Source organism: Phyllobates terribilis, unplaced genomic scaffold (genome assembly GCF_046119375.1).
Source record: "Phyllobates terribilis strain yellow unplaced genomic scaffold, ASM4611937v1 Scaffold_61__1_contigs__length_8056638, whole genome shotgun sequence".
In the NCBI taxonomy this organism is placed as follows: domain Eukaryota; kingdom Metazoa; phylum Chordata; class Amphibia; order Anura; family Dendrobatidae; genus Phyllobates; species Phyllobates terribilis.
Genome location: NW_027362821.1, coordinates 7260789 through 7287006, shown reverse-complemented (window position 1 = coordinate 7287006; position 26218 = coordinate 7260789). Strand labels below are relative to the sequence as shown.

The 26218-nt window shown below is 52.0% G+C and overlaps 1 protein-coding gene across 2 annotated transcripts in view; it reads left to right on the top strand.

Annotated features, from left to right (window-relative positions):
- The window catches only part of LOC141192453 (uncharacterized), a 47865-nt gene extending 26154 nt beyond the window's left edge, over positions 1-21711 (top strand). For both annotated transcript variants that reach the window (XM_073661985.1, XM_073661986.1), the window contains exons 2-7: positions 14586-14725; positions 14855-15034; positions 15118-15241; positions 15325-15413; positions 15610-15700; positions 17962-21711. In XM_073661985.1, the coding sequence (XP_073518086.1) occupies positions 14657-14725; positions 14855-15034; positions 15118-15241; positions 15325-15413; positions 15610-15700; positions 17962-19883 (2475 nt within the window). In that variant the 5' untranslated portion in view covers positions 14586-14656 and the 3' untranslated portion in view covers positions 19884-21711. The remainder of the gene's footprint in view (positions 1-14585; positions 14726-14854; positions 15035-15117; positions 15242-15324; positions 15414-15609; positions 15701-17961) is intronic.
- The last annotated feature ends 4507 nt before the right edge of the window (positions 21712-26218 follow it).

Here is a 26218-nt window from a genome sequence, read left to right as displayed (position 1 = left end):
CTCCGCTCCGTACACCTCGTACACACGCGGCTCCGCTCCGTACACCTCGTACACACGCGGCTCCGCTCCGTACACCTCGTACACGCGGCTCCGCTCCGTACACCTCGTACACATACGGCTCCGCTCCGTACACCTCGTACACGCGCGGCTCCGCTCCGTACACCTCGTAAACGCGCGGCTCCGCTCCGTACACCTCGTACACGCGCGGCTCCGCTCCGTACACCTCGTACACGCGCGGCTCCGCTCCGTACACCTCGTACATGCGCGGCTCCGCTCCGTACACCTCGTACACGCGCGGCTCCGCTCCGTACACCTCGTACACGCGCGGCTCCGCTCCGTACACCTCGTACACGCGCGGCTCCGCTCCGTACACCTCGTACACGCGCGGCTCCGCTCCGTACACCTCGTACACGCGCGGCTCCGCTCCATACACCTCGTACATGCCCGGTTCCGTATATTTCGTACACACGCGGCTCCGCTCCGTATATTTCGTACACACGCGGCTCCGCTCAGTACATCTCGTACACACACTGCTCCGCCCCGTACACCTCATACACACGCAGCTCCGCTCCGTACACCTCGTACACACGCGGCTCCGCTCCGTACACCTCATACAGACGCGGCTCTGCTCCGTACACCTCGCACACACGCGGCTCTGCTCCGTACACCTCGTACACACGCGGCTCTGCTCCGTACACCTCGTACACACGCGGCTCTGCTCCGTACACCTCGTACACACGCGGCTCTGCTCCGTACACCTCGTACACACGCGGCTCTGCTCCGTACACCTCGTACACACGCGGCTCTGCTCCGTACACCTCGTACACACACGGCTCTGCTCCGTACACCTCGTACACACGCGGCTCCGCTCCGTACACGCGCGGCTCCACTCAATACACCTCGTACACACGCGGCTCCGCTCCGTACACCTCGTACACATGCGGCTCCGCTCCGTACACCTCGTATACACACGGCTCTGCTCCATACACCTCGTACACATGCGGCTCCGTTCCGTACACCTCGGACACACGCGGCTCTGCTCCATACACCTCGTACATGCCCAGCTCCGCTTCGTACACACACTGCTCTGCCTCGTACACCTCGTACACACGCGGCTCCGCTCCGTACACCCCGTACACCTCGTACACATGCGGCTCTGCTCCGTACACCTCATACAGACGCGGCTCTGCTCCGTACACCTCGTACACACGCGGCTCTGCTCCGTACACCTCGTACACACACGGCTCTGCTCCGTACACCTCGTACACATGCGGCTCCGTTCCGTACACCTCATACACACGCGGCTCTGCTCCGTACACCTCGTACACACGCGGCTCTGCTCCGTACACCTCATACACGCGCGGCTCCGCTAAGTACACACGCGGCTCCACTCAGTACACCTCGTACACACGCGGCTCCGCTCCGTACACCTCGTACACATGCGGCTCCGCTCCGTACACCTCGTACACACGGCTCCGCTCCGTACACCTCGTACACATACGGCTCTACTCCGTACACCTCGTACACGCGCGGCTCCGCTCCGTACACCTCGTACACGCGCGGCTCCGCTCCGTACACCTCGTACACGCGCGGCTCCGCTCCGTACACCTCGTACACGCGCGGCTCCGCTCCGTACACCTCGTACACGCGCGGCTCCGCTCCGTACACCTCGTACACGCGCGGCTCCGCTCCGTACACCTCGTACACGCGCGGCTCCGCTCCGTACACCTCGTACACGCGCGGCTCCGCTCCGTACACCTCGTACACGCGCGGCTCCGCTCCGTACACCTCGTATACGCGCGGCTCCGCTCCGTACACCTCGTATACGCGCGGCTCCGCTCCGTACACCTCGTACACGCGCGGCTCCGCTCCGTACACCTCGTACACGCGCGGCTCCGCTCCGTACACCTCGTACACGCGCGGCTCCGCTCCGTACACCTCGTACACGCGCGGCTCCGCTCCGTACACCTCGTACACGCGCGGCTCCGCTCCGTACACCTCGTACACGCGCGGCTCCGCTCCGTACACCTCGTACACGCGCGGCTCCGCTCCGTACACCTCGTACACGCGCGGCTCCGCTCCGTACACCTCGTACACGCGCGGGTCCGCTCCGTGCACCTCGTACACGTGCGGCTCCGCTCCGTACACCTCCTACACACGGCTCCGCTCTGTACACCTCGTACACACGCGGCTCCGCTCTGTACACACGCGGCTCCGCTCTGTACACCTCGTAAACACGCGGCTCTGCTCCGTACACCTCGTACACAAGCGGCTCCGCTCCGTACACCTCGTACACATGCGGCTCCGCTCCATACACCTCGTACACACGCGGCTCCGCTCCGTACACCTCGTACACACGCTTCTCCGCTCCGTACACCTCGTATACACTCGGCTCCGCTCCGTACACCTCGTACACACGCGGCTCCGCTCCGTGCACCTCGTACACGCGCGGCTCCGCTCCGTACACACGCGGCTCCACTCAGTACACCTCGTACACACGCGGCTCTGCTCCGTACACCTCGTACACACGCGGCTCTGCTCCGTACACCTCGTACACACGCGGCTCTGCTCCGTACACCTCGTACACACGCGGCTCTGCTCCGTACACCTCGTACACACGCGGCTCTGCTCCGTACACCTCGTACACACGCGGCTCTGCTCCGTACACCTCGTACACACGCGGCTCTGCTCCGTACACCTCGTACACACGCGGCTCTGCTCCGTACACCTCGTACACACGCGGCTCTGCTCCGTACACCTCGTACACACGCGGCTCTGCTCCGTACACCTCGTACACACGCGGCTCTGCTCCGTACACCTCGTACACACGCGGCTCTGCTCCGTACACCTCGTACACACGCGGCTCCGCTACGTACACCTCGTACACGCGGCTCCGCTCCGTACACCTCGTACAAACACGGCTCCGCTCCGTACACCTCGTACACGCTGCTCCGATCCGTACACCTCGTACACACGCGGCTCTGCTTCGTACACCTCGTACACGCGATTCTGCTCCGTACACCTCGTACACACACGGCTCTGCTCCGTACACCTCGTACACACGCGGCTCTGCTCCGTACACCCCGTACACACGCGGCTCTGCTCCGTACACCTCGTACACACGCGGCTCTGCTCCGTACACCTCGTACACACGCGGTTCCGCTCCGTATACACGCGGCTCCACTCAGTACACCTCGTACACACGCGGCTCCGCTCCGTACACCTCGTACACATGCGGCTCCGCTCCGTACACCCGGATCTGCTCCGTACACCTCGTACACGCGCGACTCCGCTCCGTACACCTCGTACACGCCCGGCTCCGCGCCATACACCTCGTACACGCCCGGCTCCGCGCCATACACCTCGTACACGCCCGGCTCCGCTCCGTACACCTCGTACACGCGCGGCTCCGCTCCGTACACCTCGTACACATGGCTCTGCTCCGTACACCTCGTACACGCGCGGCTCCGCTCCGTACACACGCGGCTCCACTCAGTACACCTCGTACACACGCGGCTCCGCTCCGTACACCTCGTACACATGCGGCTCCGCTCCGTACACCTCGTACACACGCGGCTCTGCTCCGTACACCTCGTACACACGCGGCTCTGCTCCGTACACCTCGTACACACACAGCTCTGCTCCGTACACCTCGTACACATGCGGCTCCGTTCCGTACACCTCGGACACACGCGGCTCCGCTACATACACCCCGTACATGCCCGGCTCCGCTCCGTACACGCGCGGCTCCGCTCCGTATATTTCGTACACACGCGGCTCCGCTCCGTACATCTCGTACACACACTGCTCCGCCCCGTACACCTCGTACACACGCGGCTCCGCTCCGTACACCTCGTACACGCGCGGCTCCGCTCCGTACACCTCGTACACGCGCGGCTCCGCTCCGTACACCTCGTACACGCGCGGCTCCGCTCCGTACACCTCGTACACGCGCGGCTCCGCTCCGTACACCTCGTACACGCGCGGCTCCGCTCCGTACACCTCGTACACGCGCGGCTCCGCTCCGTACACCTCGTACACGCGCGGGTCCGCTCCGTGCACCTCGTACACGTGCGGCTCCGCTCCGTACACCTCCTACACACGGCTCCACTCTGTACACCTCGTACACACGCGGCTCCGCTCTGTACACACGCGGCTCCGCTCTGTACACCTCGTAAACACGCGGCTCTGCTCCGTACACCTCGTACACAAGCGGCTCCGCTCCGTACACCTCGTACACATGCGGCTCCGCTCCATACACCTCGTACACACGCGGCTCCGCTCCGTACACCTCGTACACACGCTTCTCCGCTCCGTACACCTCGTATACACTCGGCTCCGCTCCGTACACCTCGTACACACGCGGCTCCGCTCCGTGCACCTCGTACACGCGCGGCTCCGCTCCGTACACACGCGGCTCCACTCAGTACACCTCGTACACACGCGGCTCTGCTCCGTACACCTCGTACACACGCGGCTCTGCTCCGTACACCTCGTACACACGCGGCTCTGCTCCGTACACCTCGTACACACGCGGCTCTGCTCCGTACACCTCGTACACACGCGGCTCTGCTCCGTACACCTCGTACACACGCGGCTCTGCTCCGTACACCTCGTACACACGCGGCTCTGCTCCGTACACCTCGTACACACGCGGCTCTGCTCCGTACACCTCGTACACACGCGGCTCTGCTCCGTACACCTCGTACACACGCGGCTCTGCTCCGTACACCTCGTACACACGCGGCTCCGCTACGTACACCTCGTACACGCGGCTCCGCTCCGTACACCTCGTACAAACACGGCTCCGCTCCGTACACCTCGTACACGCTGCTCCGATCCGTACACCTCGTACACACGCGGCTCTGCTTCGTACACCTCGTACACGCGATTCTGCTCCGTACACCTCGTACACACACGGCTCTGCTCCGTACACCTCGTACACACGCGGCTCTGCTCCGTACACCCCGTACACACGCGGCTCTGCTCCGTACACCTCGTACACACGCGGCTCTGCTCCGTACACCTCGTACACACGCGGTTCCGCTCCGTATACACGCGGCTCCACTCAGTACACCTCGTACACACGCGGCTCCGCTCCGTACACCTCGTACACATGCGGCTCCGCTCCGTACACCCGGATCTGCTCCGTACACCTCGTACACGCGCGACTCCGCTCCGTACACCTCGTACACGCCCGGCTCCGCGCCATACACCTCGTACACGCCCGGCTCCGCGCCATACACCTCGTACACGCCCGGCTCCGCTCCGTACACCTCGTACACGCGCGGCTCCGCTCCGTACACCTCGTACACATGGCTCTGCTCCGTACACCTCGTACACGCGCGGCTCCGCTCCGTACACACGCGGCTCCACTCAGTACACCTCGTACACACGCGGCTCCGCTCCGTACACCTCGTACACATGCGGCTCCGCTCCGTACACCTCGTACACACGCGGCTCTGCTCCGTACACCTCGTACACACGCGGCTCTGCTCCGTACACCTCGTACACACACAGCTCTGCTCCGTACACCTCGTACACATGCGGCTCCGTTCCGTACACCTCGGACACACGCGGCTCCGCTACATACACCCCGTACATGCCCGGCTCCGCTCCGTACACGCGCGGCTCCGCTCCGTATATTTCGTACACACGCGGCTCCGCTCCGTACATCTCGTACACACACTGCTCCGCCCCGTACACCTCGTACACACGCGGCTCCGCTCCGTACACCTCGTACACATGCGGCTCCGCTCCGTACACCTCATACAGACGCGGCTCTGCTCCGTACACCTCGCACACACGCGGCTCTGCTCCGTACACCTCGTACACGCGGCTCTGCTCCGTACGCCTCGTACACACGCGGCTCCACTCCGTACGCCTCGTACACGCGCGGCTCCGCTCCGCGTACACCTCGTACACACACGGCTCCGCACGCCTCGTACACGCGCGGCTCCGCTCCGTACGCATCGTACACGCGCGGCTGCGCTCCGTACACCTCGTACACGCGCGGCTCTGCTCCGTACACCTCGTACACGCGCGGCTCTGCTCCGTACACCTCGTACACACGCGGCTCTGCTCCGTACACCTCGTACACACGCGGCTCTGCTCCGTAAACCTCGTACACACGGCTCCGCTCCGTACACCTCGTACACGCGCGGCTCCGCTCCGTACACACGCGGCTCCACTCAGTACACCTCGTACACACGCGGCTCCGCTCAGTACACCTCGTACACACGCGGCTCCGCTCAGTACACCTCGTACACACGCGGCTCCGCTCAGTACACCTCGTACAAACAAAGATCCGCTCAGTACACCTTGTACACGCAGCTCCGATCCGTACACCTCGTACATATGCGGCTCTGCTCCGTACACCTCGTACATACGCGGCTCTGCTCCGTACACCTCGTACACACACGGCTCCGCTCTGTACACCTCGTACACATGCGGCTCCGCTCCATACACCTCGTACACACGGCTCCGCTCCGTACACCTCGTACACATGCGGCTCCGCTCCGTACACCTCGTACACACGCGGCTCTGCTCCGTACACCTCGTACACACGCGGCTCTGCTCCGTACACCTCGTACACACGCGGCTCTGCTCCGTACACCTCGTACACACGCGGCTCTGCTCCGTACACCTCGTACACACGCGGCTCTGCTCCGTACATCTCGTACACGCGGCTCCGCTCCGTACACCTCGTACACGCGCGGCTCCGCTCCGTACACCTCGTACACATGCGGCTCTGCTCCGTACACCTCGTACATATGCGGCTCTGCTCCGTACACCTCGTACATATGCGGCTCTGCTCCGTACACCTCGTACACACACGGCTCCGCACGCCTCGTACACGCGCGGCTCCGCTCCGTACGCATCGTACACGCGCGGCTGCGCTCCGTATACCTCGTACACGCGCGGCTCTGCTCCGTACACCTCGCACACACGCGGCTCTGCTCCGTACACCTCGTACACACGCGGCTCTGCTCCGTACACCTCGTACACACGGCTCCGCTCCGTACACCTCGTACACGCGCGGCTCCGCTCCGTACACACGCGGCTCCACTCAGTACACCTCGTACACACGCGGCTCCGCTCAGTACACCTCGTACACACGCGGCTCCGCTCAGTACACCTCGTACAAACAAGGCTCCGCTCAGTACACCTCGTACACATGCGGCTCCGCTCCATACACCTCGTACACACGGCTCCGCTCCGTACACCTCGTACATATGCGGCTCTGCTCCGTACACCTCGTACACACACGGCTCCGCTCTGTACACCTCGTACACATGCGGCTCCGCTCCATACACCTCGTACACACGGCTCCGCTCCATACACCTCGTACACACGGCTCCGCTCCGTACACCTCGTACACATGCGGCTCCGCTCCGTACACCTCGTACACATGCGGCTCTGCTCCGTACACCTCGTACACACGCGGCTCTGCTCCGTACACCTCGTATACACGCGGCTCTGCTCCGTACACCTCGTACACACGCGGCTCTGCTCCGTACACCTCGTACACACGCGGCTCTGCTCCGTACATCTCGTACACGCGGCTCTGCTCCGTACACCTCGTACACGCGCGGCTCCGCTCCGTACACCTCGTACACATGCGGCTCTGCTCCGTACACCTCATACAGACGCGGCTCTGCTCCGTACACCTGGTACACACGCGGCTCTGCTCCGTACACCTCGTACACACGCGGCTCTGCTCCGTACACCTCGTACACACGCGGCTCTGCTCCGTACACACGCGGCTCCGCTCAGTACACCTTGTACACACGCGGCTCCACTTAGTACACCTCGTACACACGCGGCTCCGCTCCGTACACCTCGTACACACGCGGCTCCGCTCCGTACACCTCGTACAGACGCGGCTCCGCTCCGTACACCTCGTACACACGCGGCTCCGCTCCGTACACCTCGTACACGCGCGGCTCCGCTCCGTACACCTCGTACACGCGCGGCTCCGCTCCGTACACCTCGTACACGCGCGGCTCCGCTCCGTACACCTCGTACACGCGCGGCTCCGCTCCGTACACCTCGTACACGCGCGGCTCCGCTCCGTACACCTCGTACACGCGCGGCTCCGCTCCGTACACCTCGTACACGCGCGGCTCCGCTCCGTACACCTCGTACACGCGCGGCTCCGCTCCGTACACCTCGTACACGCGCGGCTCCGCTCCGTACACCTCGTACACGCGCGGCTCCGCTCCGTACACCTCGTACACGCGCGGCTCCGCTCCGTACACCTCGTACACGCGCGGCTCCGCTCCGTACACCTCGTACACGCGCGGCTCCGCTCCGTACACCTCGTACACGCTCGGCTCCGCTCCGTACACCTCGTACACGCGCGGCTCCGCTCCGTACACCTCGTACACGCGCGGCTCCGCTCCGTACACCTCGTACACGCGCGGCTCCGCTCCGTACACCTCGTACACGCGCGGCTCCGCTCCGTACACCTCGTACACGCGCGGCTCCGCTCCGTACACCTCGTACACGCGCGGCTCCGCTCCGTACACCTCGTACACGCGCGGCTCCGCTCCGTACACCTCGTACACGCGCGGCTCCGCTCCGTACACCTCGTACACGCGCGGCTCCGCTCCGTACACCTCGTACACGCGCGGCTCCGCTCCGTACACCTCGTACACGCGCGGCTCCGCTCCGTACACCTAGTACACGCGCGGCTCCGCTCCGTACACCTAGTACACGCGCGGCTCCGCTCCGTACACCTAGTACACGCGCGGCTCCGCTCCGTACACCTAGTACACGCGCGGCTCCGCTCCGTACACCTAGTACACGCGCGGCTCCGCTCCGTACACCTAGTACACGCGCGGCTCTGCTCCGTACACCTCGTACACGCGCGGCTCTGCTCCGTACACCTCGTACATACGCGGCTCTGCTCCGTACACCTCGTAAACACTAGGCTCCGCTCCGTACGCCTCGCACACACGCGGCTCTGCTCCGTACGCCTCGTACACATGCGGCTCTGCTCCGTACACCTCGTACACACGCGGCTCTGCTCCGTACACCTCGTACACACGCGGCTCTGCTCCGTACACCTCGTACACTCGCGGCTCTGCTCCGTACACCTCGTACACACGCGGCTCTGCTCCGTACACCTCGTACACACGCGGCTCCGCTCCGTTCACCTCGTACACACGCGGCTCCGCTCCGTACACCTCGTACACACGCGGCTCCGCTCCGTACACCTCGTACACACGCGGCTCCGCTCCGTACACCTCGTACACACGCGGCTCCGCTCCGTACACCTCGTACACACACGGCTCCGCTCCGTACACCTCGTACACACGCGGCTCTGCTCCGTACACCTCGTACACACGCGGCTCTGCTCCGTACACCTCGTACACACGCGGCTCAGCTCCGTACACCTCGTACACACGCGGCTCAGCTCCGTACACCTCGTACACACGCGGCTCAGCTCCGTACACCTCGTACACACGCGGCTCCGCTCCGTACACCTCGTACACACGTGGCTCCGCTTCGTACACACGCGGCTCCGCTCCGTACACCTCGTACACACGCGGCTCCGCTCCGTACACCTCGTACACACGCGGCTCTGCTCCGTACACCTCGTACACACACGGCTCCGCTCCGTACACCTCGTACACACACGGCTCCGCTCCGTACACCTCGTACACACACGGCTCCGCTCCGTACACCTCGTACACACACGGCTCCGCTCCGTACACCTCGTACACACGCGGCTCTGCTCCGTACACCTCGTACACACGCGGCTCTGCTCCGTACACCTCGTACACACGCGGCTCTGCTCCGTACACCTCGTACATACGCGGCTCTGCTCCGTACACCTCGTACACACACGGCTCCGCTCCGTACACCTCGTACACACGCGGCTCTGCTCCGTACACCTCGTACACACACGGCTCTGCTCCGTACACCTCGTACACACGCGGCTCCGCTCCGTACACCTCGTACACACACGGCTCTGCTACATCCACACTGTAAACCCCTCCTGACCCCACACATAAACTTCAGCTCATCCAGCACCATGACAACCAGCACAGCAGAGTCCTGCATCCACTGAGGCCCCTGATCATGTGACCCCTGACTCCTCCCCTCCTGTGACCTCATCACAGCTCCTGTGCGCACAGAGCAGCTATATATGTGGTGGCGGCTCTGCAGGTGGAGGTATGTGGAGTTACCCCATTACTGGAGGCAGGGGGCATTAACCCCTTCAGCACGGAGACTCTTTTGGGGTCTTGTGTTGCCCCTTTATAAGAATCAAGGTTTTTGTTCTGTTTCCTATAATAGATACATACGACCCAACTATGGAGACAGGAAGGGAGGAAACGTATTGTTCTCATAGTACAGGACCCCTTTACTGGCCCCACAGTGTAATGCCCCCATTATGCCCCTTATGCAGGATGTATGATACCCCCACACAGTGTAATGCCCCCATTATGCCCCTTATGCAGTATGTATGATGCCCCCACACAGTGTAATGCCCCCATAATGCCCCTTATGTAGTATGTACGATGCCCCCACAGTGTAATGCCCCCATTATGCCCCTTATGCAGTATGTAAGATGCCCCCACAGTGTAATGCCCCCATTATGCCCCTTATGCAGGATGTATGATGCCCCCACACAGTGTAATGCCCCCATTATGCCCCTTATGCAGTATGTATGATGCCCCCCACAGTGTAATGCCCCCATTATGCCCCTTATGCAGTATGTAAGATGCCCCCACAGTGTAATGCCCCCATTATGCCCCTTATGCGGTATGTAAGATGCCCCCACAGTGTAATGCCCCCATTATGCCCCTTATGCAGTATGTATGATGCCCCCACACAGTGTAATGCCCCCATTATGCCCCTTATGCAGGATGTATGATGCCCCAGTGTAATGCCCCCATTATGCCCCTTATGCAGGATGTATGATGCCCCAGTGTAATGCCCCCATTATGCCCCTTATGCAGTATGTAAGATGCCCCCACAGTGTAATGCCCCCATTATGCCCCTTATGCAGTATGTATGATGCCCCCCACAGTGTAATGCCCCCATTTTGCCCCTTATGCAGTATGTATGATGCCCCCACACAGTGTAATGCCCCCATTATGCCCCTTATGCAGTATGTATGATGCCCCCCACACAGTGTACTGCCCCCATTATGCCCCTTATGCAGGATGTATGATGCCCCCACACAGTGTAATGTTCCCCCATTATGCCCTTTATGTAGGATGTATGATGCCCCCACAGTGTAATGCCCCCATTATGCCCCTTATGGAGGATGTATGATGCCCCCACACAGTGTAATGCCCCCATTATGCCCCTTATGCAGGATGTATGATGCCCCCACAGTGTAATGCCCCCATTATGCCCCTTATGCAGGATGTATGATGCCCCCACACAGTGTAATGCCCCCATTATGCTCCTTATGCAGGATGTATGATGCCCCCACACAGTGTAATGCCCCCATTATCCCCCTTATGCAGGATGTATGATGCCCCTACACAGTGTAATGTTCCCATAGTATCGCCTGAGGTCCTGAAGTTGGAATAATCCCTCTAGAGTTGGTTTTCCCTTTGCCTGCTCCCCTACATGTAGACCCTCGAGCATGTATACATGCATGTAGGGGAGCAGGCCTTACTAGATATCGAGGCTTTGTACAGTAATATACCGCATGAGGATGGTATCAGAGGAGTAAGATATTTCCTGAAATCCAGGTCAATAGAGTGTAGCAGACATAATGACTTCATGGAGGATCTTCTAAAATTCACTCTTACTCATAACTTCTTTCTTTTTGACGGGAAGTACTTCCACCAGCTCAGGGGTACTGCGATGGGGAGCCTCTGTGCCCCCTCATATGCTAACTTATCCCTGGACTGGTGGGAGGAATCCACAATATTCAGGGATGGTCATAAGTGATGGCAGCCATATATTGGGGTATGGTACAAATATATTGATGACATTTTTATCATCTGGTCGGGGACGAGTGAACAATCTTTTGAATTTGTCAGGGAACTCAACATCAATAGAGTGGGCCTGAGATTTACATCTGAATTTAATTATAATAATTTTTATAGCGCCAACATATTCCACAGCACTTTACAATTTTAGGGGGGACTTACACAGACAATACAGACTTTACAGAATAAGCATAACTCAGATATTAAAAGGAGTGAGGGCCCTGCTCACAAGCTTACAGTCTATAAGGAAATAGGGGAGACACAAAAGGTAAAATGTACATATATTGTATAATACAGCCTTAATATACTAAATAGGGTAAGTACATAACACTACATGAACTGATCGCCAGCCAGTATGTGTACAGTACAGACAGAGGCTATGCAGTGCATGGATGGTATGAGCATGATTTTGAAGAAAATTTTAATATGGGCCAAAACTGGGACAGTTAGATAAGTATGTTGAGGTGATAGGCCAGTCTAAATAAATGGGTTTTTACGGCACGCTTAAAACTGTGGGTATTGGGAATTAATCAAATTGTCCTGGGTAGTGCATTCCAAAGAATTGGTGCAGCATGCGAGAAATCTTGGAGACGGGAGTGGGAGGTGCGGCTTACTGAGGATTTCAGCTTTAAGTCATTACCACCCTACCAGTGCCCTTCGTTCTGCTAGACTGAGACGAGGGAGGAGATGTAGAGTGGTGCTGAATCGTGGATAGCTTTGTGGGTAAGAGCACTAAGTTTATATTGAACTCTGTATTGGATGAGCAATCAGTGCAATGACTGGCACAGGGAAGAGACATCGTTGTATCGGTAGGTGAGACCGATAAGTAAAGAGTTGCAATAGTCCAGACGAGAATGAGTAAGAGCTACAGTAAGAGTCAAAGGAAAGAAAATTTCTAATTCTAGAGATGTTTTTGAGGTATAGAAGACACGAGCGAGCAAGTGATTTGATGTGAGGAGTGAAGGAAAGATCTGAATCAAGTATGACCCCAAGACAGCGGGCATGTTGCTGGCGAGTAATGATGGAGCCACAAACAGAAATGGCAATATCGGGCATAGATAGGTTAGTGGAGGGAGGAAATAAGAGGAGTCCAGTTTTTGACAGATTCAATTTTAGATAGAGGGAGGGCATAGTGTTAGAGACAGCGGAAAGACAATCACTGGTATTTTGTAATAATGCAGGAGTGATGTCCAGAGAAGAGGTGTCTAATTAGGTGTCATCAGCATAGAGATGGTACTGAAAACCGAATTTGCTAATTGTTTGTCCAATAGAAGCGGTGTATAAGTAGAAAAGAAGGGCGTCTAGGACTGATCCTTGAGGAACCCCGAGAATAAGGGGAAGGGGAGAAGAAGAGAAGCCAACAAAAGACACAGTGAAGGAGCGGTCAGAGAGGTAGATCCACAGTGTCGAATGCTGCAGAGAGATCCAGGAGAATCAGCAGGGAGTAGTGACCATTAGATTTTACTGTTAGTTGATCATTAGAAACTTTAGTGAGTGCAGTTTCAGTAGAATGTTAGTTATCTGAGAGATAGCGGATTAGACAGGAGTGGACCACTTGTTCGAGTAGTTTAGAGATAAAGGGAAGATTGGAAACAGGTCTGTAGTTAGCAGCACAGTTCTCGTCGAGGGATGTTTTTTTAAGTAATGGATGTATGCTGGCGTGTTTAAAAAAGGAGGGAAAAATAATAGATGAAAGGTAGAGGTTTAATATTTTAGTTAGGTGAGTAGTGACAGCTGGAGAAAGGGACTGAAGGAGATGTGAGGGAATAGGGTCACTGGTGCAGGTGGTAGAGCGAGAGGAAGAAAGGAGCCTTTTCACTTCTTCTTTCGTGACTGGTTTGAAGTCAGAAAATTAGCAAGATGCAGTGTGGGAGGGAGGAGTATGCATAACATTTGGGGATTGAGAGAAAATTTCCTATCGGATATGGTCATTTTTTTCTTTTAAATAATTGGCCTGATCGTCAGTGCTGAGGTTGATGTTTGAGGCCTGTGCTGTTTGATTAAGGAGAGAGTGAAAAGTGTCAAACAGGTGTTTAGGATTATTGGACCATGAGATGACGAGGTTGTTAAAGTAGGTTTGTTTGGAGAGGTGAAGGGTGGAGTTATAGGTTTTAAGCATAAATTTATAATGGAGGAAATCTTCGGCCAGATTAGATTTTGTCCACAGCCGTTCGGCACACCTGGAGCACCACTGGAGAAAGTGTATTTGCAGTGTGTTCCAGGGTTGTCGCCGTCTGTGCCGAGTTGTTCTCTGTGTAGGAGGTGCGGCTTCATCCAGGGCGCATTGCAATGTTTCGTTATAATGCTTCAGTGCAAAGTCAGGGCATGAGAGGGAGGAGATTGGGGCCAATGATGATTGCAACATTTTCATAAATTTCTGGGTGTTAATGGCATGTATATTTGTATAAGTGTGGAAAGTGGGGGTGTCTTGAGCAGGGTGACAGTTCTTGACAGAGAATGAAAGAAGGTTGTGATCAGAGAGTGGAAGAGGAGAGTTAGTAAAATCATGTATTGAACAGAGCCGGGCGAAGATCAGGTCAAAGAATATTTCCATCTTTATGTATAGGAGAATTAGTAAGCTGTGAAAAATGGTCTTATCCATCAGCTTATCTTTTTCTCATTCAGATCTCTAAAATACCGGATCCTCTCAGTGAAGATCATCTATATAAGAAAATTTTCCTGATTTATCCAGGAAAATGATGGACAAGATGGCGGAGAGGATATTACACCTCGCCCTAGAGATCCTCTTCCGTCTTACTGGAGAGGTGAGAGATTTTGATGACGTCCCATTACATCATTCTTATCTATGGGAATAACAGATGAACAGAACTGGAGAGGTGAGGACTCTGGAAATGTCTGGAGGGAGATTTATTAATGTGTCTCTCCATAACCAGGATTACACAGTAGTGAAGAAGACCTCTAGTGAGCGCTGTCAGGACCCTGTGTCTGAGGAATGGGGAAGACCCCTGAGCCCAATCACAGGGCCTCCACCTCACCCTCTGATACATGAGGACATCAATGACCAGAAGATCCTAGAACTCACCTACAAGATGATTGAGCTGCTGACTGGAGAGGTGACACTGCTGGGAATGCTGGGATATTATACAGTAATGCTATGAAGGGATCTGGGGGATGACGGTATCATTGTATGTGTCAGGTTCCTATAAGATGTCAGGATGTCGCTGTCTATTTCTCCATGGAGGAGTTGGAGTATTTAGAAGGACACAAAGATCTGTACAAGGACGTCATGATGGAGGTTCCCCAGCCCTTCACATCACCAGGTAATAGACAGGACTAAATACACACGGCCTATAATTATCTGTATGTAAAAAATGAATTCAGTCCTTGTATGTGTTTCCTCCAGATCTATCCAGTAAGAGGACAACACCAGAGAGATGTCCCCATCCTCTTCTTCCACAGGACTGTAAACAAGAAGATACCAATGTTCTTCAGGTAGATGGAGAGAAGATGTCATGAGATTTCCCCTATGATGTGTAGACGGCTGTAAAGGTCCTGTCTTCAGTCTTGTTTTATCCACCATTATTATGTTTTAAATTTGTGTTATGAGAACGGTGGAGATAACAGGATTAGAGCTGATCATAGATGTGACTTCTTCATCTGTCTTTGACTTTTATAATATTTGTTTCAGGGTAAAGATCTGACCCATATTAATACTACAGAGACATATGTGAGGGGTGATGAGCGGTGTAAAGAGGAGATTCCTACATATGACTACCCAGGTGAGTAGTAACCACTAAATGCAGAGAAGTCACAGATTCTTCTCAGTCACTGGCTGTGGCTGCTTTATCGGTGATGTAGTCCAGCCATATCACAATCGTGTGATCACCATTTTGCCGCTAGACCACAACATTCTCCTCCGTCCGAAAATATTCAGATTACTTTGTGTAATTGTGAAAGCCCTTTTCTGTAGCACTTACAACCTGGAGGATCCACCTACCCCCTGGGATTAGGAGACGCTGACCGTTACCTGCCCAGGTCTGTAAACTACAAAGCCAAATGACAGCGTACGTAGAATGTGCTGACTAGTGAGAAAATCCCTTGAAGAAAAATATAATGATGGGCCTGTAAGAGAAAGCGGAGGGTAATGATGGTGTTGGCTTCCTAGATCCCTGATATCTTATTGGATGAATCTACCTTCTGTGCTGCTGAATGTGCTCATATGGTCCCTACAAGACCAGGTCCAGTCTTTTTGGCCAAACTTCACTTTTATGATCGACAACATTAAATGTGCAGTGAGGCCAAGTGTGAATTTCTGTACAATAACAGTAGAGTTTCCCTTTATCCTGACTGTTCAATTTATTTTAAAACCAACTAACTGCAAACTGGATTGTGATAAACTATACAGAAAACATTACACCTGTGCCATGATATATCTCTAAGCTGTGCGTGGCTGATGGCTGTAATATACATTTTTTCACGCCTGCAGGAGATGTGTTGGCTTGAGCCCTGGTTTCATGGATTCACTCCACATCATAAATAGTATTGAGCGAATTTGTTCGGCATTTCAAATTCAGGTTCGTGTTCGGGGTTCCGGCTTGTTCGAGCCAAATGGTCCACCATAAATGAGTGCAACTCCAGTTTAGTGTTGGATTTCTCCCTTCATACATACGTTGTTGTTGGGGATGTTACATGTTTTTATATTCTTTCTTTTTTTTACAAATTCCCTCTCTATGATAGTTTCATTGTGGTGGGATCGGCCGGCCTCACTTATGTGACTCTATAACTCCCTGGTAGTTTTTCAAAAAGATCTCCATTACCTCTTCCAAATGCAGTATTATAAAAAAGTTCACTTTAAATGTCTAATATTTCTTCTTGACACTCATCTGACAGAAAATATTGGTTCTTATGATAGTTTAGATTGCCAAGAGCCACCGAGCCCCATACTCCAATTACCCCAGAGAGGTTTCACCACTAGTTACTCATTTTTCTCTGATGAAGACTGTTCAGTTTGATCATTTCAGTCGATGTTTTATTGTCTATAGTCACAGTTTTTAACTTCTGTAATCCTCTGATTTAACCCCTTCCCGCAGTTTTATGTTTCTAATCAGGCCCCATTTTTCAAATCTGACGTGTGTCACTTTATGTGGTGATAACTTTGGAATTCTTCACAAAGGATAATAGGAAACAAATGGACCTTACAAATTATTTTCCAACTTCTTTTGAATCTGACAATCCCCTATATACGGTTGTACACTACTGTCTGGGCACATGGCAGGTTAAGAAGGGAAGGAGCGCCATTTAGATATTAGGAATGCTCAAAAGATGGCTACCACGAACAGGCTTGTCACTATCTACCCTGTTTACAGATTTCACAAATTACTTTGATCATCACCCTTTAACCCCTCTACATGGATCTGAACCTACACAGAGACCCCTAGGCTTGGGCCACGGTGTTACCTGCTATTCTTTGGAGTGAGATGGAAAGAAGAATAGTCAGGTAGCCGGGTCAGAACCAGGAGGGCAGAGAAAATACAAAATCAGAAGACACGAGTAGTCAGTAAACGGGCCGAGGTCACAACAGGAAACAAATCCACAAGCCGGGAGCTGAGCACAGAGGACTGAACCAGAGGAGAACAAGGCTGTATCTGGCAGCTTCCAGCAATATGCTTCCACCTTTAGTAGGGTGCGGTGCTCTCCAAATGGCTGAAGCAGGGAGCAGATTATTCCAGCTGGACAGCACACACACCCATACTGCCAGACTGGATGGTACTACAGGTCCCAGGCACCCTAATCTTAGTGGCTGGACAGAGCCTGCGCCTTTTACTCCATATTTGGGAGCCAGAATGAACAAACAGTTGAACACCACGCTCCACTGCTTCATCCTATGAGGTTTTCTATTAGATGGTCATTGTCTTGGTGAATAAGTGAATTTTTTTATATAACTTGCCTTTTTTAATGGACCGTTTAAGTAGAAATGTTCAAAAATATAAAATTCAAGGATTCTTTATTAAAAAATGATGATTGTTTTTATTCTTGGCAGATGACTGTACCAGGAGATCAGAGGGACAGCTGACATCTTCAATTTTCAAATCAGATAATTTTCAGATTCCACAGGATGCAATTGAAGTGAATGCCATTACTCCAGATTTACCATCATCCCTTCACAGCAAAGATCTGCCATCTGATCCTTTGAAACAGGTCTCGTCTTCTGATTCATTACCGACTACTAAGGAAAATCAAAGTCACAAAATAAGCATTAAAAAACAAACTGCTCCTAATGCAAAGAAGCCATTTTCACATTCAGAATATAGAAATAGTTTTCTTCTCAAAAAGTCTTTTTTTAAACATCAAAAAATTCACACAGCGAAGAATAGATTTTCTTGCTCCAAGTGTGGGAGATATTTTAATCAGATATCAAGTCTTGTTAGGCACCAGATAACTCACACAGTTGAGAAGCCTTTTTCATGTTCAGAATGTGGGAAATGTTTTACAGAGAAATCTACTCTTATCAAACATCAGAGAACTCACACAGGGGAGAAGCCTTTTCCATGTTCAGAATGTGGAAAATGTTTTAACCATAAATCTAGTTTTCTTAAACACCAGAGAACCCACACAGAGGAGAAGCGTTTTTCATGTTCAGATTGTGGGAAAAGTTTTGTACAGAAATCAAATCTTATTATACATCAGAGAACTCACACAGGGGAGAAGCCATTTTCATGTTCAGAATGTGGGAAATATTTTGCAAAGAAATCTACTCTTATCAAACATGTGAGAACTCACACAGGGGAGAAGCCTTTTCCATGTTCAGAATGTGGAAAATGTTTTAACCAGAAATCATATCTTAATATGCATCAGAGAACTCACACAGGGGAGAAGCCATTTTCATGTTCAGAATGTGGGAAATGTTTTGCAAAGAAATCAAATCTTTTCAAACATCAGAGAACTCACACAGGGGAGAAGCCTTTTCCATGTTCAGAATGTGGAAAATGTTTTTCTGAGAAATCAACTCTTATCAACCATCAGAGAACTCACACAGGAGAGAAGCCATTTTCATGTTCAGAATGTGGGAAATATTTTACAGAGAAATCAAATCTTATCAACCATCAGAGAACCCACACAGGGGCAAAGCCTTTTTCATGTTCAGATTGTGGGAAATGTTTTGGACAGAATTCACATCTTAATAAACATCAGAGAACTCACACAGGGAAGAAGCCTTTTTCATGTTCAAAATGTGGGAAATGTTTTGGACAGAATTCACATCTTAATAAACATCAGAGAACTCACACAGGGAAGAAGCCATTTTCATGTTCAGAATGTGGGAAATATTTTGCAAAGAAATCTACTCTTATCAAACATGTGAGAACTCACACAGGGGAGAAGCCTTTTCCATGTTCAGAATGTGGAAAATGTTTTAACCAGAAATCATATCTTAATATGCATCAGAGAACTCACACAGGGGAGAAGCCATTTTCATGTTCAGAATGTGGGAAATGTTTTGCAAAGAAATCAAATCTTTTCAAACATCAGAGAACTCACACAGGGGAGAAGCCTTTTCCATGTTCAGAATGTGGAAAATGTTTTTCTGAGAAATCAACTCTTATCAACCATCAGAGAACTCACACAGGAGAGAAGCCATTTTCATGTTCAGAATGTGGGAAATATTTTACAGAGAAATCAAATCTTATCAACCATCAGAGAACCCACACAGGGGCAAAGCCTTTTTCATGTTCAGATTGTGGGAAATGTTTTGGACAGAATTCACATCTTAATAAACATCAGAGAACTCACACAGGGAAGAAGCCTTTTTCATGTTCAAAATGTGGGAAATGTTTTAAACAGAAAGCGCATCTTGATAACCATCGGAGAACCCACACGGGAGAATGCCGCAACTACACCCAACTAGTCTCTGTACAGACAAGAAATGCCCTAGCTGTACAACTAAAAACGTCACCACAGACCTAACTCCCTAATAAGTCGTTGATGAGTTTCTCATACCTCCTGAGGAACCAGAGGGGAGGTTGCAACACACTGTCAACAAGGGGAAAGGAAAGTATGAAGTAAAATATGAAAACCCTGAATGAGAAAGAAAAACACATTCATATAGGGCAAAGAAGGCAAGCTAAGGAGAACCAAAAATAAAAGGAACAAGTATAATCTCCCAGAAACCTAACATTGTTAGAATTAAAAGGTACTGGGAGGGAAAGCAAACTGACCGGGAGGATAGTTTCACCTTTGTGGTGAAACTTACAGGATTCATCCTCACCAACTGTAAATGTAAAACCCGTCCATTTATAAAGACCACGGACAAGATAAAGATTCCCAACTCACATCAGGACCACAAGATCCCAGGTACTTTCAGCTGCATCACAATGAACTTAATTATATGTTCCAAATGTCCAACTGGGGGTCTGTATGTAGGGAAGACAGGGCAAAAATTTAAAACAAGGATGAATTCTCATCACCACACGAAAAAAAGAATAAATCTACTTGTGTCCACACATTTTTACGGCCACAACTGCTTATCCCTCTCCCATACTGATAGTTCTGCTTCACTTCACTTGTCTTATCTATTGCATTATTCCTGTGCCCTGTTGTGTATAAATATGTGACTCTTCAGATTTTGTGTTATACTATGTCTGCTGAAGAGATCTGAGTAGTCTCGAAAGCTTACTGACTAATGGCTAACTGAAAAAATGGTATCAACCACTGAGGACTCTCAAATTTTAATATTTTTCTCCATACAGCAATTTTAAGATCTCTCCACAGGTGTTCAATGGGATTTAGATCAAGACTCATTGCTTGTTTGAACTCTCCAGCACTTTGTTTCCATCCATTTTCTGGGTGCTTCTTGAAGTATATTTGGGCTCATTGTCATGCAGTAAGATCCATGACCTAGGACTAGTGTTGAGCGAGTATGTTCTGTTCCGAGTATGCTCGGGTGAGCTCCGAGTATTTACAGCTGCTCAGTGTTATGTTTGAATCGCTCCAGTGTCCATGATTTGCGACTGTTTGGCAGCTTTATTACATGTGAGGAATGTGTAAGAAATGGACATTCCTCACATGTAATAAAGCTGTCAAACAGTTGCAAATCATGCACATGGGAGTGATTCAAACATATCACTGAGCAGCTGTAAATACTCGGAGCTCGGCCCGAGCATACTCGGCGAAAGGGTTAATAGAACATGCTCGCTCAACACTACCTAGGACGCAAACCCAGCTTTCTGACACTAGGCACTATATTGTGACCCAAAATCCTTTGCTAATCTTCAGATTTCATGATGCCTTGCACACAGTCGGAGGCAGCAAAGCAACCCCAAAACACCTTTGAACCTCCCCCATATTTGACTGTATGGGTTGTAAATTTATTGATTATGCTGTACACCTTGGACAAAGGAACATGCCGATCTCTAAAGATGGACTTATAACCTTGAAATTGTTGATATTTTTCAACAATTTTGGTTCTCAAGTCCTCAGACAGTTCTCTTCTCCGTTTTCTGTTTTCTCCATGCTTAGTGTGCCACTCATATGCACACAATGCAAAGATTGAATCAACTTCTTCCTTTATCTGGTTTTAGTTGTGATTTTCATATTGCCCACACCTGTTACTTGCCAAAATTGCGTTTGAACAAGCTTCACATGCTTGAAACAAAGTTGTTTACCCACAATTTTGGCAAGGTGTCACCTATTTTGTCCTACCTATTTTGTGTGAAATTATGTTCAATTTGCCTTTTTTTCTGTTTTCTTGTGTTGTTCCAATACATACAAAGGAAATAAACGTGTATAACAAAAAGTGTAATTTCAATAATTTTCTGGGAGAATTACTTCATTTTCTGGAACAATTTCAAGGGAGCCAACACTTTTGACGATGACATGTTTTTGTTGCCTTTTTAATTTGTTGCAGCATATCATCCTCTACGTGTTCAGCTATATTAGGAGGCTTGTAGCAAAGTCCAATTAGCAGCTTTGCATTATTGCCATTTCCATGTACATTTACCCAGACTGACTACATCAGGGATGTAAAGCTCAAAACATGCAGAGGGCCAAAATGAAAAACTTTGAGAAAGTCGTGGGCCAACCAGTGTACAGTATAATGGGCCCCACATAGTCCTCCATACAGAATAATGGGCCCCACATAGTCCTCCATACAGAATAATGGGCCCCACATAGTTCTCCATACATAATAAACAAGAGGAAAAAACTTCAAGTCAGAGTCCCATATAATAGTGAAAAAATTACAAAATTGTATTAATTATAATTTATACAGGAAAAAAATATGAATCAGAGACAGTTAATAGTAAAACAATGGAGGAGCACTAATGAGGAGCATGAGACAAATTAACATGATTATTTTCTGATGTAAATACATAATTGGGCTGCCAAAAAAATAAGAATATATTGTTAAAATGCAGTGAAGCATTCAATAAAAGTGCAGGTGCTTATGAGGTAGGTCAGAAGTAGTTGCTATATAAGAGGTTAGTCATACCGCTGTCTATATATAGGTACTAATCTAGATAGCTCATACCGGGGACAGCAGATCTTTATAAGTGACCTCTTAGGCTACAGGGTAAAAGTATATCCTAATACATATTAAAGCCTAGAAAATGCACCTAAGTAGGAAAAAAGATTAAAGAACGGCAGCAAAAAGAGTGTAGCATAAATCCTATAGAATACTTACAGCCACAGTGGATGTGAACACGCTCCTCAATGGCGCTCACCCTGATGCGCGTTTCAGCACGGCTGCCTTCGTCAGGGGGTGGCGTCAATGAAGGTGGGTAGGGTTTAGAAACCCTTGAGCCAATGGAAAAGGGGGGGTGTAGTCCGCCAATGGGTGTAGGGAGGGCGTGGCATGACACATGGCAATCACCGCGGCATCCACGGCTACCGCATCATATGATCCATGATGCCGCAAGCACATGGGGAACCACGTGACCGCTCGTCATGGAGCAAATATTGATACGACCAGCGAGGACACCACAGAGAACAGTGAAGACATGCGTACCGCCCAGTCCACAGACATATATAGTCAAATACAACCAGAGAGAAAAAGAAACTAGCATAATGGGGTAAACTGTCAATAATAGCATAGCCCAAATGTATATATATATCTAAGGGGTATAGGCGATAGCCAATTATATATAAGTCAGAGAAGTTAATTGGACATGACGAAACAAATAAAGTATATCTTTAAGAAACGCATGAAGTATAACATGATTATATGAGATCATAGTATACTGTAAATGCATAATAAGATATAAGAAAATATCTCTCAAAATATCGATCTATAAATGCGAAAGATATCCAATAACTGTATGGACAAAAAATGCACACACAGAAAAAAGTTACAGATCTTGAGAGACAATACAGTGCCAGCAATTATGTCCATGTTATCCAATAGCAGAATGGAAGTCATGAACGTCATTGACATAGAAATGGAGAGATCATGTATACAAACATGCCAATCACCATGTAATGCCTTTATGAATATTTGGTAGAAAAAGACGACAAACTCTCATGGAGGAACACTAAAGAAATAGGAAAAAGTTAAAACAATGTGGATATAGGTGATCAGAGAAATGGGGCATAACTAATATTTTCGTTCAAGCCCAATGGATGGAGTGTTTTTAAAGTCCAAATCCATCTGCTCTCTTTCTGGGCTAATAGTTGGCTCACTCTACCGTCCCTAATATTAGTGGTGATCATGTCAATACCCCGAACTTTAAGTTTAGATGCGTCACACTTATGGTGTATTCTAAAATGCTTGGGAATAGTTTTTAACGTAGAAATATCAGTTTCCTTTACCGCCGCTTCAATACCTAGGACGTGTTCACGTATTGTTGTCTTAAGTTGTCTAGTTGTGAACCTTACATAGATTTTAGGACACAGGCATATCGCATAATAGTCCACCGCTTTAGAGGTACAAGTTATCGGTTTGGTGATGTAATAGGTCCTAGAGCCCTGGGAATCTGTGAAAGAGTTAGCATGTTCGACATTAGGACACGCCACACATCTACCACATGGTACACATACATTTAGTGGAGGTGGTCTTTTCAAAAAATTAGGGGGAGTGGTAGGATAATAGTGGCTTCTCATAAGGTGATCACAGAGATTTTTTGCCTTTCTGAAGGTGATTTGTTGTCTCTCTGGTAGATATTTTGCCAATATAGGGTCAGCCATTAAGATGGGCCATGATTTGATAAGACAGTCACGTAATTCTGTCGCTTTAGCGTGGAATGTTGTAATGAACCGTAACTAGTGATGAGCGAGCATGCTCGCTACTGCTCGGTGCATGCCTGAGCATCTCACTGCTCTTGTGACACTTTCCAGGGTTGCTCGGCGGGAGCTCGGGTCCCCACCCTGCATGTGTGGCGCACTTTAGATCGCCAATCAACATGCAGGGATTTTCTGCCACACACTGTAATGCCGCAGCCATGTTGGTTGTTGCATTACAGGGATTGGCTGGCCGCACAGCGTCATCAGGTCTATATCAGACCTGGCGCCGCCATGCTAAGCAGGCAGGCCGGGTATATAGCAGACTGCAGTGCACATAGCAGGAGGCTCCATTCCAGTTCAGCCTGTTGCAGTTCCCTGCAGGAAGTGGTGGAGGTGGAGCCTGCAGTGAGCTGTGTGCAGTGTGCTTCCTGGACTGTGTGGCTGCGTTTGGAGAGAGCTCCTGGGAAGGGAGGTTTTTTTTTTCCATCTGGGACTTTTTGTCTGCCCCCTTCCCAGGAAGGAAAGCTTGTGGTGGGACTGGCCTCCGGGGCCGGGCCCCCGGCTCCCACCTCCCGGTCCAAGCTGGCGGGGGGTGGGAGAAACACCAAGCCGGCTAAGGCAACAAGATCTGGCCAAGACAGCAAGGGGTCCGGCATGAGGACCCGGAGGACCCCCGAGGCTATGACCGCGGCGGCTCCTCCCTCCGGAGGTGGGTCGAGTATGAGCGGAGGTGCTGCAGCGGTGCCCCCTGATTGGGGTACCAAGGCATCGAGGGAGGCAACCGTCACCTATGCCTCCCGTATACATGCACACCTCTGCGAGTATGAGGACGCCACAAAGAAGCTAAGTTCCCTCTGGGGGGAGTTGAGGGTGGCTCAGGAGAGGTCCGTGAGGGCCTCTGGCAGTAAGAAGCCTGAGCTATCCGCCGCGGTCCGGAAGATCAAGCGGGCCATACAGGACCTGGAGGACCGCAGGAACACCATCATGGCGGGCAGCGGACCATTTAAGGAAAAGCTGCAGAATGATAGCCGGTTCAGAGCCATGACCGGTGGGGCTCTGGAGGGGTCGCAGGGCCCCGGCCAGGCGGTGGAGGAGGAGGAAGAAGAGGTATGCGTGGAGGAGGTCGCACCCTACCCGCCGCCTGGTGGCCTGGTAAGTGATCTCCAGGCATCGTATAGCGGGATAGCCCCTGAGCAGATGGCTCTCCCGTCGGATTCTAGCCCTTCAGAGGGCAGCGGGAGCGAGGGGGAGGATGAGGAGGATGGGAGCAGTAGCAGTGAGGGGGGCTGCCTTATCATGCAGCAGATCCAGCAGATCGAGTCCCCGATACGTTTTGGTCAGCTTACGTTCGGGGATGAGATCTGCGAGGATGAGGCACCCGTGAGGGGGATGAAGAGAAAAGCAAAAAAAAAGAGAAAAACAACTGTTGCGCACAAATTTGTGTATGTCCCCCTCTCTGGGGCCCCCCTGTCCCGTTGTGCGGCACCCGCTACCCACCCCGGCTTGGACTCTGTTGTGGGTCCACAGCGAGGGAGCGGGGAGAACATAGGCCATGGCACGCAGAACGCTGCCTCTGTTTGTGGTAATGGAGGCAGTGGGTCCAAGGTGTCTGATATGGAGCATGGCGCGGAGGGCGGCCCGATGGTGGGAGTCATCAGTGGAGGTGCTCAGGCTGGATCCCCTGTAAAAGGGGGGTCTGGCCTGGCACCTGGTGCGCCTGCTGGCGTGCGGGGGGCGGCGTGTACATCCGCCGCTGCCTCCTGCGCTGCCGGCGGTGCACCGACAGCCGGGGCCGCATCTCCGGCGGCGTGTGCTGGGGTGTCTGGGTCCCTCACGCACGGATCCACTAAATCTGGATCACTTTCAGGGACCCAGAGACCTGGTAAGGTGAAGGGCGCGGGGCCTGCGGCTCCGGCAGAGCCGGCTCATAAACGAAAGGTGGGGCTTGCTCCCCTGGCAAAATCCGTGGCGAGGTCGGGGCCCCCTGCGCAGGGGCCCAGTAATGGGTCAGCGCGGGGGGCTCCACCGCCGCTGGGTGCCGAGGGGGAGTGGCCTAGCCTGGGGCCGGCCACCGGAGCTGGGGTGGC